This window comes from Xiphophorus maculatus, chromosome 5, assembly GCF_002775205.1.
Source record: "Xiphophorus maculatus strain JP 163 A chromosome 5, X_maculatus-5.0-male, whole genome shotgun sequence".
NCBI classification, from domain to species: Eukaryota; Metazoa; Chordata; class Actinopteri; order Cyprinodontiformes; family Poeciliidae; genus Xiphophorus; species Xiphophorus maculatus.
In genome coordinates, this window is record NC_036447.1 from 26,501,400 (window position 1) to 26,516,587 (window position 15,188).

Sequence of the window (15,188 nt, forward strand, 5' to 3'; positions counted from 1 at the left end):
TTTGTGTTATTTACATAAAATATCAAATATAAAAGCAGGAGAAAACAAAGACATTATGAAAGGTGTTATTTTTATAGCACAAGGTGCGCATTTAAAAGTTCCACTTTGTCTGAAATGACTGCAAGAATGTTAACTCTCTGGATTACTATTGCAGCATCGTCCACGACAACATCGCATTTGCTGTTTCTCTTTTTATTTAAGTTTGATTTGATTGTTATTTTAGTTATTGGAAAGCACTGCCATGGTGCAATATTTGCTGACTAATCCTATTTTTAAAATCGGATTAAAATTGCCCGTTTGGAAGAACTTTTTTTTCCTGCTTTTTATGAACCCCAAGAAGCCAAATGTCAAGGATATCGGCTGATATTGTGAAGAGAAATTAAAGGCGTTGCCATGACAATACTGCTTAATCACAGTCAAAATCTTTAACACAGTTTTGCAGTTTTATTTCTGCTCGTATGTTAGTGAACGATTATGTTTTTCATAATCATACAGTAGGGAAGACAGAAACCAGAAGTTGCTGATGAAGCACATGTTCTTAAATTTTACAAACCACTGATCTGTTTTGGTGAATTCAAGCTAATTTCATGTTACAACTGAGGAAAAATCTTAGCAAGAAACCGTTTGAATGACTTGTTTTCTGCCTCCTCGTTGTGTCAGCGGCTGGTTCCACTCCAGCGCAGGTCGTCCCTCAGGTGAGTGGATTCATATGTCATAGAGCGCTCTCCTCTCCTTTCAGGTCTCAGTTTAATATTTCATCCAGTCATACGGGTGCCACCTCCTCCCTTTTCTCCTCTCCACACATGCTTGCTCTCTCTTTCCATGAAAACGGGCGATGACAGGCTAGTTAAGTAGCTCTCCGCTGAATGACTAAAGGAGGGACAGAAAAGTGCTACCAGCTTTTAGCCAGCAGAGGAAAGAGGTGAAACTCCAGTCACTTTCTCTGTAGACGCCTAGAAAGGGCCTTCAAATACTTTTTTTTTTACAAACTTGAATGGGAGTGCAGACTTTTTATTAGACTTTTCATTATACAGTATTTTTGGTGTTTTTCTGTTCTTCCATACCTAAAGAATCGGTCACTATGTCGGGAGTCAGCAGTGATCAATTGCACAAATCAACTTTGAGTGTCTACTCGGTAAGTTTATGATTTCTTTTTTCCCCTTGTGAAATAATAGCTGAGTATTGTTTTGTCTTTCTGTTTCATAACTATATTTCTTTGTTCTAGAGCCTGATGGAGCATTTCAACCCGGGTCTTCAGAAGCTTGTTGCTCTTGGCAACAGCTATGTTAAAGCTTTTCAAGGTCAGCGAGTTGATCAGTGCTGGCATGGAAATATGTGTCTTTGTTTTGGTGATGCTTTACTCTAAATTACCAGTTTCATGAAAAAAATAAAAAAATATTAGAAATTCATGATAAAATATGGAGTTAATCAAATTTTACACAAACTAGTCACATATAAGTTAGAAAACTAAGCAAGGAGAAGATTGTGGCTGGCCTTTGTTCCTAATATTATCCAATATCAGAAGGCTGCTCATAGTCATTATTATTATTATTTTTTTATTATCAGGGCCCATCCTCTGATGTTTCATTGAAATTAGCTGATCAGAATAGAGGTCTGAGCTACAATTAATGTAAAACAGGCTTCATATGAATTAATTCAGAAATATGAAAGACTAAAATCAAATTCGGTACAAAATTTTAGCATTTTATTTTTAATATTTGTCCTAATAATTCAAAGAAACTCGAGAAACAGGTAAACAGACTGACATGCAGTGCTTAATTTTATGGGTAAGAATGAGTTTGTTTTGGGGTACAAAATGGAAGAAAGTCTGGATAAAATGACACCAAAAGACCCACAGACAAATTCAACAAATGGATTCTCTATAGATTAGATCTAACAGGCATTAAAAAGAAAAAAGATTTCAAAATGTTAACAGAATTTATTAAAACATGCTAGTTTAGATTTCGTTTCGTGGCCTTCGTTTAATCTGGATTGTAAGTGAAACACAGGTAACTGGGAGAGCGGCATGCATTGTTAATGCCCCTCTCTTCCTCCTCTTGAAACAAGAACAGGCCTTCAGTCGCGGCGGAGTGTTGTAATACAAAACCCTCCGGCACGAGTCTATTCCTAGACCAGGAGCACGGATCAGGTGTCAGCCCTTCAGGATGTATTTTCCTAATGAGTAAGAGCGGGGCTGCCAAGTGACCCAATTAAGTGCATGTTAGAAAAAAAAAAAATGTGTGAAGTTACTAAAGAGCCGAAATGTCTGTCTGTAATGTTTCATGTTTGAAATGTTTGCTTCACTGTGTGTTTTTTGCAGCCTTAGCCGGTTGCAGCGAGGCCTACTTCAGCGCTCTGGCCAAGATGGGTGACCAGGCACTGCACACGCTTTCCTCTCATTCTCTTGGTGAGACAGTTGTCTCTTTTAAATTTGTAATGATTGAATTGACGTATTTTAACTAAATACATCACATTTATCCCCATGAAGATGCACTACAGTAACAACACCGTGCTCCGTTACAGTAGTTTTATTAGTGACAGTTGTTTGGTTGCTGCTTTGTTTATATTGATTGCTGAAAGGTTAGCACAGCATGACAAATGTTGTTCTGCTTTCTAAGGTCAGTTAGAGGACCAGAGTCACCACACACCCTATGGCGTCCTTTGAATTATAGATAAAGACAGTTGTTCAGTTACACTCGGTTTAGTAACTTAACCGCAAACTATAACAGCAGAGATTCCTTGATTATAAATGCTTTGGGAATTTGGCATTGTGTCCACATCATATATTGAGTCTTTACATGCAGACTAAATGAAAACGACAAACTTCAATTTGTTTTATCGGGATCGTATGTAACTGACCGACAAAAATTACTCCTGTATGTCCAACATTGCAAAGGTGTGTTTGTACTCAGCTTCCCTGAATAAATAATTTGTAGAACCACCAATTTTATTTCTTTATTGCAATTATGGCTTCAAGTTTTTGGGGGGTTTTAATCTTGAACATTTTGCACAAGTGGACGCTAAAATTTTTGTGCCTTCCTGTTTGCAAAATTTCTCAGGCTCAGTCAGATTGGATTGGTCAAAATGTCACCAAACAGCAGTTTAGAGTAAAGCAACTGTCCTTCAATCACGCAGTCATCATTTTTAATTTGTTGTCCTGCATGTAGTATTATAAAAAAAAAACTAAATTACATTTACAGATTTTTTTTTTTGTCAAATCTACGTGCCCATTCAGTAAATTAGGATATTATTTAGAAGTCCATTTATTGCAGGAACTTTATCACTAAGTTAACCACATTGTAATACATTTATACATTTTATTGAGGTTTAATGACACGAAAGTGAAATCTGTCTATCAACTAGAAGAAAGTGATTTGTTGTTTATAGGTGTCACAGTAAATGGTGCTGACTACAAAATCCTCGCAAAACCTTTTAGATTTTTAAGAGGAAAAAAAACTGACGTTTGATGTTGAGTGACAAAATAAGTGCAAAGCATTTCAATACATCTGAGGAGCACCGTTAAAGGACTGAGATCCTCATAAAGAAAAGTTTTTGCTGATAATAATTCACACAAAATGACGTGTCAATGGATGTTGTGTTGAAAATATGAATTCAAAATGTATATTTTTTCTCACTTGACTGGAATTAAAAAACATCTTAAATATCTAAGCAGACCTTAAGAAGGGCCATAGCAATAAAATAATCAGTCTTTATCACACACATTTAGGATATTTTCTGTTATTCTTTTAAACAGGCGACGTCCTGGTCCAGATATCAGAAACACAGCGACGGCTCACTGCAGAGATGGAAGGGTTGGTAAGTACATTTCCCATCGAAATGAAAAAAAAAAAACGTTCATCTGGAAAATGTTTGCAAAATTAGGTAATTCATTAGGTAATTAATTGAAGATTTAGTCAAACAAACGGCTGAAGGTTTACAAACTTTTGTAAGCATGGCTGACGTAGATCTCCCTTTTCTTCCTGCATCAGTTTCAGTGGTTCCAGATAGAAGTGCTGCAAGCGATGGAGAAGAACGTCAAGCTGGACGGGGAGTACATGGAAGTGAGTTTGGTAGGCCTTACTGGGGCCTAAACTGAGGAATTGTCTTTAGAAATGTTTTTGCAAGAGTTAGTGTTTAAATTTGCATTTTACTATTCATAAAACCAAATGAATAGTTTGGTCAAGACCAAGTTTATCTAGGCGGTGTGTAGGAGACCACCGGATTCCTCCAAGTTTAGCAGCAGGCTTTTTGTAAATGTGTGATAAATGTTATATCTAGCACAAATCCCTTTAGTTGAACTAACCCAAAAAAGTAACAGAACCACCATAAAACTTTTGTTTATGATCCAGTCACAACAAAAAAAAAACATGTAAAAGAATGGCAAAGCTTGGTCTCCGCTGTTGGTTTGTCATCCGCTGCATTCTGCCAGCCTCTTAATGAGGGAAAAGTTTTTATTTGGAAAACTTGCAACATGCTGCCTCACTGGGATTACTGACAGCCAAGAGGAGCTAATCAACACAAGCATGAACATCACTCATTGGACCGCCGTCAGGCAGATTCGGGAGAGTTTAACTGTTTAATTTGCTACAGGGCAGCCGCAGAGTGTATGAGATGGAGGTGAGAAACCAGGCTGAAGCTCTGGAAAAACAACTTAGAAGAGGAACCTTCAGAGACTCTCTGGTACGTCTACAATATACAGTGCCGAAGTGAAACCTCTGTGCCACTTTTTGTGTCGAAATATTTTACTACGTGTCTTTTTTTTTTCTATTTTCTTTTTTTAGGAGAACAGTGAATACATGGTTTACCTGAGGCAGAGCCACCAGGAGATCCTGAAGGAGGAGGAACGAAGGTATCGCTTTCTGGCGGAGAAGCACTGCGGCCTCACTCAGTCCCTACTGTTTCTCATAAACAAGGTATATATACTCTTTCATGTCCCGCTCAGTATGCTGCAGGTTTATTCCAAGTGTGCAGTAAATGCATTTATACAGCTGGCTTCTAGCGCTCTTGCTCTTTATTTCAGGTGTTTGTCTTCATAGTTTATTGTTTTCGTTTGTTTAGATTTATGTCATGTTTGTTGCTGCAAAAATAACTATGCTTCAGAATTTAAGACCTCAACTTTACGCCCCACATTTCATGCATATTTGAGACACTGAGGACTGTGAAAAACACAATTTAACGTGTAAAGCACTTTGAACTGCCTTGTTGCTGAAATGTGCTATACAAATAAGCTTGACCTGATAAAGCAAATCATTTCACTCCAGGTGTGTATTTCCTCACACCCTCTATTTAACATTGGTGAAATCTGATATACAGAAGCACACGCAGGTGTTTGTATTTAGATGTTTAGAGATGCACTCTATCTTGGGCTGCAGTTTCCACTAAATACATGTTGTATTAGTTAGTATGTTGTACTTTTCAGTGACGTTGTTGTTATAAATGCATATGTTGTTTGCCACTGTGGTTTCTTGGTTTCCTGTCCTCTCTTTCTGCTGGTGTAAAAGCAGATTCCCAGGGTGCTTTCTTGTGTTCTCTTTATCCTTCTTCCTCTTCTCTAGTCCTGTCTCCCTCTCTCCCTTTTAACATTTTGCCCCAACTGTATTCCTTTGTTTTTTCTCTTCTCCTCTTTCTTTTCCATCACCGTGTCCATTGCTTTTGAAATAAACCTGAACCAATTTCTAATTAAGTTTTATAATGAAGGGTGTCACTTAAATCACCTGCAAGACTAAGACAAGACATTGAGTTTTGACCGTTGGCGTTGAGCCTTTTGAAAAAGGAGGAGTTCCTGTGATTGAATGTCAATTATTACCGGGGGTGACAATGGAGGTAGTGATGTGAGTTATGGTGGTTGTGGCACTGCTGTAGTAACTTGCTGTGCTGAGGCTGTCATGGCGCATGTCTGCATAGAGTTACATTTTTTGCCTTTGCTATCTGGTCTGATTGTGTGCTTGGCATGGGAGAGGGTCAGTGTCTATGTGTGTATCTTTTATTATCTGCTGGGGATCCCTCGGTAGTACTGTGTGGAGCAGAGCGATATTCGTGGAGAAATGTGTTAAGCATTTGCTTTCACGGGATACTTTGACTGTCTGATACTCAAACTACTGTTCCCAGAGTACGCATAAAATGGTCGGCTGTTGAAGTTGATTGAGCCCATAAAGGTGCTATGTTTCTGTGTTTGCAGCTCATGTGTGTTAGGAATTTAGAGAACTGACCACTGCTGGAAGGAGGTGCGTTGTATGTGTTGAGGACTTCTGAGAATCCCAAGCATTGAGAATATCTTGTACAGGACAGGGATATCGGTATTAGCTGAAGCAGATCTGACAGCCTTCACTACGGGATAATGGGTGTACTCTTCCATGATCACTAGCAGACACTCGCCAGTTGGGAGTGGGCCGTAGAAATCTGCTCTGACCATGTGAGTTTCATCTCTCTACGAATGAGCATGTCTACTGTGTCTCTCATCATTCTTTCCAAGTTAATAAAGGATGAATCCTAGGCCAACTGGGGATTGAGGTGGATCAAAATACGACATGATCTTCTCACTGGTCAAACTGTACTTAAACGCCTGCAGTTCTTTTGTATGGGCCCCTGTGCCATGGTGTGTCTTTATTAGTCAGGTCATAGAGCGGTGCAAAGTCTTTGATAAAACATGAGCAAAATATCGCCATACCAAGCAGTCTTCTCACCTCTGTGGGAATGATCGGGGGGCACTCGCTTCCTTAATGGGGTTTGCAGATATGTCCTCAGCCTGAAAAATGAATCCAAAGAATTCCCGGCTGAACTTGTTGACACTTGTGTTATGGCCTTTCTCTTTGAGTCTAAGAAGAACTGCTGCTGCTTTGGCATTGTGCTCTATTTGGGTTCATCGGGGTCCATGAGGCTTCTGGCACTGTATCTGTTTTGCCCCTTCTGTGTTCATTTAATAGCATAACAGAAAATGTCTTATTGAGACAGAAACCCAGTTGGTAATGTATGTTTTTTAATTTATTGATCCTGATGCCTGTTTTGCCAGTCAGGCGTGTTTGAGATAGATTTTGCTGCAGCCTCAGTACTGCTGCTTTCATCCTCCCTTCCTGCAATTTCTTACTCCAGCCAACACATAGATTTTTATTTTTTATTTTTGTTCCAGCCGTGTAATATCATGTTAATTGCTTGCTTATCTAATAACACTCAACTCTCAATGTGCAAATTTCTAATTTGCTGATGCTTATGCGCTAATCTTGTTTCACCGTGATTGTTTTTGTGATTTAATGAGGCGCTCAATTCCCCCGTCTGCTTTCAGACCGGCGGATCCCTCCAGCAGAAGGCAGATGGATGGAAAGAGAAAGTGAACGAGACCAAGGGGTCCAGATCACGCACTCCAACTCATGCAGATCAAGAGGTGCAGGTGCTAACACCGTTATTGTTTTTTAATGTCAGTTATTGTTTTATTGACCACAGTTAATACTGCTTTGATAAATAAGTCTCTAAGATAGATAGATAGATAGATAGATAGATAGATAGATAGATAGATAGATAGATAGATAGATAGATAGATAGATAGATAGATAGATAGATAGATAGATAGATAGATAGATAGATAGATAGATAGATAGATAGATAGATAGATAGATAGATAGATAGATAGATAGATAGATAGATAGATAGATAGATAGATAGATAGAACAATTGCTAGCTCGATAATTAGCAAAGTTGCTCATTAGATAATAAGCTAGTAGGATGCTTAGCGGGATTATTAAGCTTATTAACTCATTGAACAATCAATCAAGTATCATTATTTGCATTCATTGGACGTTTCACTCGTTTAAAAATACATTTTTCACTATGTACATACTATGTAACTATGTTCAGTTGCCACGGCAACTTAACCGTAACATTAAGCTAACAGCAGGAATGACATTAATGTTTTTTTCTAAGCAGAGCTGTTGACAAACATGGCAGCTGTACTTGATAAATCCATCTATTTATAGATGGATTTATCACATTTATAGAAGGTGGAAACATGAAGGACTGGAATTAAAATGTCTTGATAATCAAATAAGTGTCACAGCTGCCTTTGGTTTTGTTAACAGATGTTTCTTACTGTGAAAGTATTTCAGGGAATTCAGCAGGTACTCTCACAGATGAAGAGACTCTGGTATGGACTAAATTATGTCATCACTTTGTAGCATAGTTCTTTGTTGCGGTATTAAAGTAAACACAATCTCTAAAGGTCACTTCCCCTAACATCATGGATCAAATTCAGTAATTTACAAAAAGGCTTTTAACTGAATCTAAAGGCCCTGAAAAGAGAGGGTTGAAAAAAGTAAACCAGTTTTTCAACGGTAGCCTAGATTTATTTTATTTTTTATTTTTTTTGGTTGGTACATATTCCCTAACTAAATCCTGCACCCACACTACATCATTTAACTTCTGTAAACTTATCTATAAAACACAATCAGATTTTTTTCTGACTCTATGTCCCTGCATGGACATAGAGTTCGTCTCATTTATAATCGGTTTGTTTTATGTGCAAAGCTGCGAGGCTCGGTCAGCTCTCTGCTGCAGACAGTCACCAGGGATGAGGATATGTCCTGGGCCAGGCGGGAGCAGTTGGCACTGGGTAAAGTGCCATCTAGAGGTAATAGAGGGAAATACAAACTGCTGCTGTTGCTTCTTAGTATACATTATTATGGATGACATTTCGACCCCAAAAAGTAGCAAAAATCCTTCAAGGCTTTTTGTTTTCTAACTTTATGATTTCATCCTTGTGTTCACTTTCTCCAGCACCGTCTCCCCTTCCCAGTCGCTCTCGCTCCAGTTCAGTGGGGGAGTCACTGGGTTTGGGAGGAGGAAGGCCCATGAGAGCCCTGGTGTCTCACCCCTCCTCATCCAACCCGAAGCTTTTGCCTTTTAACAGAGGAGAGACTGTCATCGTGCTAGTCCAGGAGCCACGAAACGGCTGGCTGTACGGACGCGCAGAAAGCAGCCTGCGGTGAGCTGAGTCAGCTGTGTGCAGACAGACGCATCCAGAAGTGACAGACTGATTATAGTTCATCCTCATGTTCAGTGAATTAACCTGTTTTGTACAAGGATATGTAGGCAAGGTGGCTGTTCACCTTTTGACTCATTCTTGTTTGACAGTGAAACAGTGTTTCTTCAAACCTCAATGCCCAATGTAGAGGCAAAATTTCTATTGAATGTTTCATGACTAATCATTATTACACACACAATTCATTTTCCACAAAAGCTTAAGCAAATATCTTCACAGGGCCTTGAAAGTATTCACATGCACATTTTTATCCCATTACAACTAGAAACGTTTTATGAAGGTCCTATGTGATCAACCAACAGAAAGTGGTGCACAGCTATGAAGTAAAACTTAAAGGGAAAAAAAGGTTTTCTGAAAAATTAACAAACTAAATCCTGAAGAGTTCAGACTGATTTTATGCTTAACTCTTTTTACGCTGGTACCCCTAATTAAAATCTAGTTAAACTAATAATCGCCTTCAGTCTTCACCTAGTGAGTAAGTAGTCCACCTGCGTGTAATTTAATCTTAAAGAGCATTACTGAGCAAACAGCAGCAAGGAACACAACAGGCATACCAAAAATAAAGTTGTGGAGAAATTAAAGCATGATATAAGAACATCTACAAACTTTTAACTTCAGCTAATAGAGCGCTGTTCATCCAGACGTAGGAAGTCCATGGCATAACTACAAACCTGCTAATCACTAAACTGATGCAAAACGAGAAGATTATTGGACAGTTGACCAACCAAGTGGACCATGTTAACTCTGGATGAGCTGCAATCTGACAATCTGCATAAGGACTAGAATATCGCTGGTCATAGATGCTCTGTCTGTAAGATGCACAAAACTAGTAGACATACAGTATATCCCAAAACACATAGAGCTGTAATTACAGCAGAGCATGATTATGCAAATAAGTGACTCGAGGAGCTGAATGGAAATGTACCCGACATGCATCAGATTTAGGACTGTGAAAAAAAACTGAAAAAAATGTTAAAAAAATAAAGGAAAAAACTGCATTAAATTTATAGCAAATAAACAAAATAAAAAGGTAAAACAAACAAAAAAAGCTACATCAAATTTATAACAATATAAAAAGAGAAAAAAAAGTCTCAAAGTCTTGGATTAGAACTTTGAAGATGATAAAAAAAAAGTTAAAAAAAAGAAAGAAGTCCAATGATTATGAGTTCTCTTGCAAGGTACCAGAGGTACTGGAGGTAATAGATTTGACCTAATCTGTTTTGTTTCATGTCTCCTCAGTCAGGGCTGGTTTCCTGCTGCATATGTGTCTCCAACTGAAGATTTCTCCAACACTTTATCAACCAGGTGGGAACTCCTGTCTCTCAACAATCCTCATTTTTATGCATTAGTAACTCCACTGTCAAATACTTACTCGTTCTCCTCATTTTCATTCAATTATATGTGTAAATATGTATAATCTGAGCCATAGTTAGGTTAGACAATTGGGGTTAGGATTTAATGAGCTTTGCCTTCGTCCTGCTCCTTGATATAAAAGGTTTGTTGTTTTATGTTTGATTATTATTATTACATATTTTTTTGTGTTTTCCTAATAATTTCATATTTACTCTGACATTTTACTTGTTCAAAATAAATAAAAATTTAATTTCATTCCATTCTCACCTTTCTCATATTCCTTCTCTCCAAGAAAAAAGTTCAGTTATATATAATATTTCTTTTTCCACATATGCTTCCTGTAATGCAGCAGCGTTTCTCTCAGAAGTCACAGCATGAACAGTCTTCTGGACACCGACGCTCACAGCGAACAGCCAGAGGTCAAGGGCTACGGCGACGTCCCGCCCCCGGCGACACCCAGCCGCAGGGCGTCGGCGGACGTCCGGCCGGTTTCTCCGGCGCCCGACAGGCGGACGGAACCAGCTATAGAGACAAAACTTCCACCTCCGCCTCCGCAGCAGAGTTTGAATCTCAGAAGAAGCTCTGTGGACGTGCGATCCGTCTCCCCCGTCCCAGACAGGAAGGGGGACATGACGGCTGATGTTCAGGTGTTTTTAGTTACATTGTCTGTTTTCTGCAAATGAACTGTTCTATTCTTACTCTGTTTTTTTGTTTGTTTGTTTTTTTACTAGGCATTGTCTCCACACGGGCAGCCTGATAACCCTTTGTTTCCAAGGTAAATTTATATCTGAAAGCAAAACCTATACCAGAAAACATTTGGTATAGGGTTTTTTTGGGGGTTAATTCGTCATGTTGGAAACGAAAGAAGTGGAAATATAAATGTAGTTCATTATTCCCTCCTCTGGTCAGAGTAAAAGCTTTTTTGTGTCCCCAACAAAGCTTGTGGCAAACTGCACAAGCTTATTCCAAACAAACTAGTTCCTTTATTTCTCTTCACAGTTGCAACAGTGATCTGAATATTAACTATTAACTTAACCTGAATATTTACAACCCTCCGCTTCATACACGAACATGTCTCTCAACCACTTTGAAAACATTTTTTTTCCTCCCTTTGACATCATTATCTTTCTCCCTCCTTTGATTTTTACTCTCTAGCTTTTTTTTTCTGCCTCCCCATCTTTCGCTGCTTGTCGTCAAGTGACAACACGATTAAAACCTAATGAATGTGCCCCAGCGTATGTGGGGGAGCAATAGTTATGGAGGTGAATGAGCTGATGGGCGCCCAACCAGTGCCATGCCTCTGTTATTGATCATAACATTTACACACACAAGCTGCTGTTAAACACAGAAATGAAGACTACGAGTATTTATCCACCAATTGCTATGGCGCTCGCTTTAGCTCAGCACCCATGTGTGTCATCTACTGCAGACTCACTTTTGTACCACTTTTTGCAAGGCACTTTACCAACTGTTTAATTAGCTCTGTACTTAGGCAAAATCACTGTTTAATGCTCTTGGAATAAGAGTGATTAGATGCACAAATTTCATTTGCTGAGTACTATTGACACAAATGGTATGTTCTGTAAAACACTTTGACTTTGTGGTATTTCCAGCTACTGTAAAACCAAATTAGTAATCATCGCTAAAGCAGCACACAGTGAGTGATTGCACTGGGATGTCTAGTTTAGAAAAAAATCAAAAACCAAAACAGTCTAGCTCTGTTTACATACATTCTTGTGTCCAAGCTGATCCATTACTTAAGAACTCAAGGTTTTAAAACTAGAGGTTACGAGTAATTAACTGAATCATCGGTAATCGTTGCGCATGTTTATCAGTGTTCAGTTCTCATGTTTTGATAGAATTGTTAATTAAAGCAAATACTCATTTTGAGTAGCTTACAGTTGGTCTCAGCCTTTTGCAAAATAACAAAAATATCGGCAACGATGGCTCAACTTATTATGCAAAAGAAAGTTTGGGTTTACAGTGCATTCTCAGCCCCAATCCTGACAGATCATTTCTAAAACTGCTCAGACTTTGGGTTGTAGCAGGTCGAGCGGCGCAGCCTCTTGAATCAGAGTCCACCTCCCCTCGTGTTCGGATCGTCGTGGTGTGGATTTCCTTACCTGGATCGTGTGGACATGTTTGAATACCTCGCCGTGCGCCAGCAGGAGCCAGCTGAGCGCGTGCGGTGTTGTGTAACATTTTCCATCACGCTCTCGTTTCAGGGGCACAAACCCGTTCGCCACCGTGAAGCTTCGTCCGACTACGACCAACGACAGATCCGCTCCTCGGATCCACTGAGCGGATCCGAGCAGAGCTCCGTTTCTCAAACTCTGACATCGGGGCATGAAGGCAGCGTGTGCATCTTTAAAACGTGAACGCCCTGAACTCTGATGAACAGTGACATTTCTTTGCACGGTGTAGAAAATGCAAAGCCATACCTCGTTATCTGAATTATTTAAACCACAAACCGGAGAAGCTGCTTTAGCAAGTCTCTGTGTAGTAATTAAGAGTTTATGTTGTTTTGTTTTTGTCTCCTGTAGTACAGATGTAAAAGGAACATTTAGACTTACTGTTGTCTAAAAGTACAGTTTTTTTCTCATTAAATGGGAGAATATTGCTTGCTGTTTTATTATTCCTTCTGCCTCATAGTCAGTCAACATACTGCATCTAAAATTTGTATTAGTTTGTTAAATCACATGCAACCAAACCAAATAAATTGAATTCCCCGTCTTTTAAAAGTTTTTAGCTGCTTGCTTTTGTGACAGTTACCTTTTATGCGCACCAACAAGTGAAGACACGGTATCTCAAATGATTTTTTATTATCATTTCGTACTGGCGTCTTCTCTCTTCACAGTTCTCCTTACATACGATTCTTTTTTTCTTTTTTTTAACCACGTCATCTGATCAGAGTTTGGAAGTGAGGAGGAGGTGGAGGTGGAGGAAGGGACAGAGGAGAGAAGAGGAAGGTCAGGGAGGGTGGAGGAGGAAGAGCAGTGGGAAGAAAGTGATCTGATGCACAAACAGCCAGAAATAAAAACCAGCGAAGAAGACAGAATGCACAAGAAGTTGAGCTTAAAGGAGCCTTGAACATCTACACCACCTACAGCACTATCACCACCCGTTTTCATATCACAAACTATCCTCATTTGTGGTCAGTAATGATTCCTAAATCTGTACAGCATGTTTAGTTAAACAAATATATATATATATATGTATATATTATGAAGGAGACACTGATGCGCTGCCGGTGTGATTCTCTTCGGTGTCACTCCCAGGTAGCCCGTCACCGTTGGCGTTCCGAAGAGAACGGGCCTGGCCTGACTCCGTAAGTGGGGTCCGGAGGGAGGCAGGGAGGGTATGGAGGAGGGCGTTTACAAATGTGGGGACGAAGAGACGGAGGAAGAAGAACGGGGGTGAATTTCAGATATCCGCCTTTTACTCATGCACCAAGGCCTCAAACTCTGAAAATGCAGAGAAAGACAAATGGGTCACCTACACCGCCGCCCTGGTGCACCAACATGGCACTGCAGATCATGAATAAATGATTCCTATATGTGGCAGTAGGGCACTGAAATCACACCTGAGAGTTATAAGTCGGGTTTTCTAAAATAGTTTTTAGACTGTATGGAGCTTCCATTAATCCAGCTGAAAGATGGCTGCAGCACCTTTCCATTGCTTACAAGAAAAAACAGATTTGGATGTTGAAATGTTTTATAAAATAGCAACGAAGTGGAAGCTAGACAACACTTACCAGTCATTTTTATTATGTTATTGCTGTTTTCTAAGCATAACATATTATAATTTAACAGTAGCCTGCATCTTTATTGATTTTCTGTGTTGAATAAATGCAGCTGGATCAAGTTATGCAATTCGTCTTACATACCTGCGTTAATATCTCCATTAAGTGGAACTGTGGCATTTTACTCAGTGATATTATATTGTAAGAACATCACGCCAGCCCATGCTTATTTCAACAATATTTAAAACCACCATACAGCTTTGCAGTTTTAATTTGAATTCAGTTGACAATATAATCAAGTTAAACACTTCATAGCACTTTTTAAACTGAAGTGAAACTCAAAGTGCCAAATCAGTGAAAACAAAAGCAAACTGATTCAAAAGGTTTGTGTATCATAAAGAAATACTTTGTAGTGGGAGAAAAGGAATTCAGTGAAAAGTTCTTGACAAAAACAATTTTGAAACTATTTGATTAACAAGGAAATGCTTTGATTGTCGTACTCCTTCCATGCAGTTTTGTGTTTGCTCAGCGCGTCACTAATGTGCAACCATGAGAGTCTGTAAATAAATAAGACTCCAGCATAAACTTTTTGTTTCACACAGTAGCCTCTGTAACTGGATCACTGGGCTACGCCAGGCTTCTGCAGAGATGTCAAAACATTCAAAACGTTTAGCATGTACGATGCTATGTAGACTTCCTATATATATATATCGCAGATAGCCATCACTGCGACTAAATTCTCATCCTTAATGTCTTACTAATGACCTGTAGTAACATCAACTAATCTCATGCTGCACTATCCAGATGCTCTGTCTGCGCAGACGACTTGCCTGAGCATGCTGAATGTTTGGAGTGGCTGACACGGCAGCGGGGTTGGGAATGTTTTCTGTTTGATTCCTCTAAGAATCATTTGATCACATGGGGGCCCTGATACGCTGCACACTGAGTAGTGAGCATTCAGCCCAACATGGTGGAGTAATCATTAAGCTTTATGTGTGTGATAGAATTTGATGTTTTACAAAATGTACTTTGTTAAGAACCTAAAACACAGTTTTAGTTGGACCA

General features: G+C 39.2%; 2 protein-coding genes across 5 annotated transcripts in view; one reads left to right on the top strand and one right to left on the bottom strand.

Moving 5' to 3' along the window:
- Positions 1–45: 45 nt before the first annotated feature.
- On the top strand, positions 46–13,001 carry LOC102234559 (brain-specific angiogenesis inhibitor 1-associated protein 2-like protein 2). 3 transcript variants are annotated; one of them, XM_014473267.2, is made up of 14 exons: positions 46–1,135; positions 1,226–1,301; positions 2,321–2,407; positions 3,755–3,816; positions 3,990–4,061; positions 4,591–4,680; positions 4,782–4,913; positions 7,280–7,384; positions 8,515–8,617; positions 8,764–8,971; positions 10,268–10,333; positions 10,731–11,028; positions 11,113–11,156; positions 12,607–13,001. In XM_014473267.2, the coding sequence occupies exons 1-14, from the start codon at positions 1,082–1,084 to the stop codon at positions 12,680–12,682; spliced, it is 1,473 nt and encodes a 490-aa protein (XP_014328753.1). In that variant the 5' UTR covers positions 46–1,081; the 3' UTR covers positions 12,683–13,001. The 3 variants fall into 3 exon arrangements, with proteins under 3 accessions (XP_014328753.1, XP_023189549.1, XP_023189550.1); XM_023333781.1 differs by having other exon boundaries at positions 10,734–11,028; XM_023333782.1 differs by having other exon boundaries at positions 7,280–7,378.
- A 185-nt stretch (positions 13,002–13,186) lies between these two features.
- LOC102234818 (parvalbumin-7) overlaps positions 13,187–15,188 on the bottom strand; it is a 36,551-nt gene continuing 34,549 nt past the window's right edge. For both annotated transcript variants that reach the window (XM_014473268.2, XM_023333783.1), the window contains exon 5: positions 13,187–13,845. In XM_014473268.2, the coding sequence (XP_014328754.1) occupies positions 13,820–13,845 (26 nt within the window). In that variant the 3' untranslated portion in view covers positions 13,187–13,819. The remainder of the gene's footprint in view (positions 13,846–15,188) is intronic.

Bases quoted from the DNA above. Each gene is read 5' to 3' on its own strand.
- LOC102234559 (XM_014473267.2), top strand. From the start codon at position 1,082: ATGTCGGGAGTCAGCAGTGATCAATTGCACAAATCAACTTTGAGTGTC. The intron at 4,914-7,279 runs GTATATATACTC...GTCTGCTTTCAG, and splicing joins TACTGTTTCTCATAAACAAG to ACCGGCGGATCCCTCCAGCA. The intron at 7,385-8,514 runs GTGCTAACACCG...TTATGTGCAAAG, and splicing joins ATGCAGATCAAGAGGTGCAG to CTGCGAGGCTCGGTCAGCTC.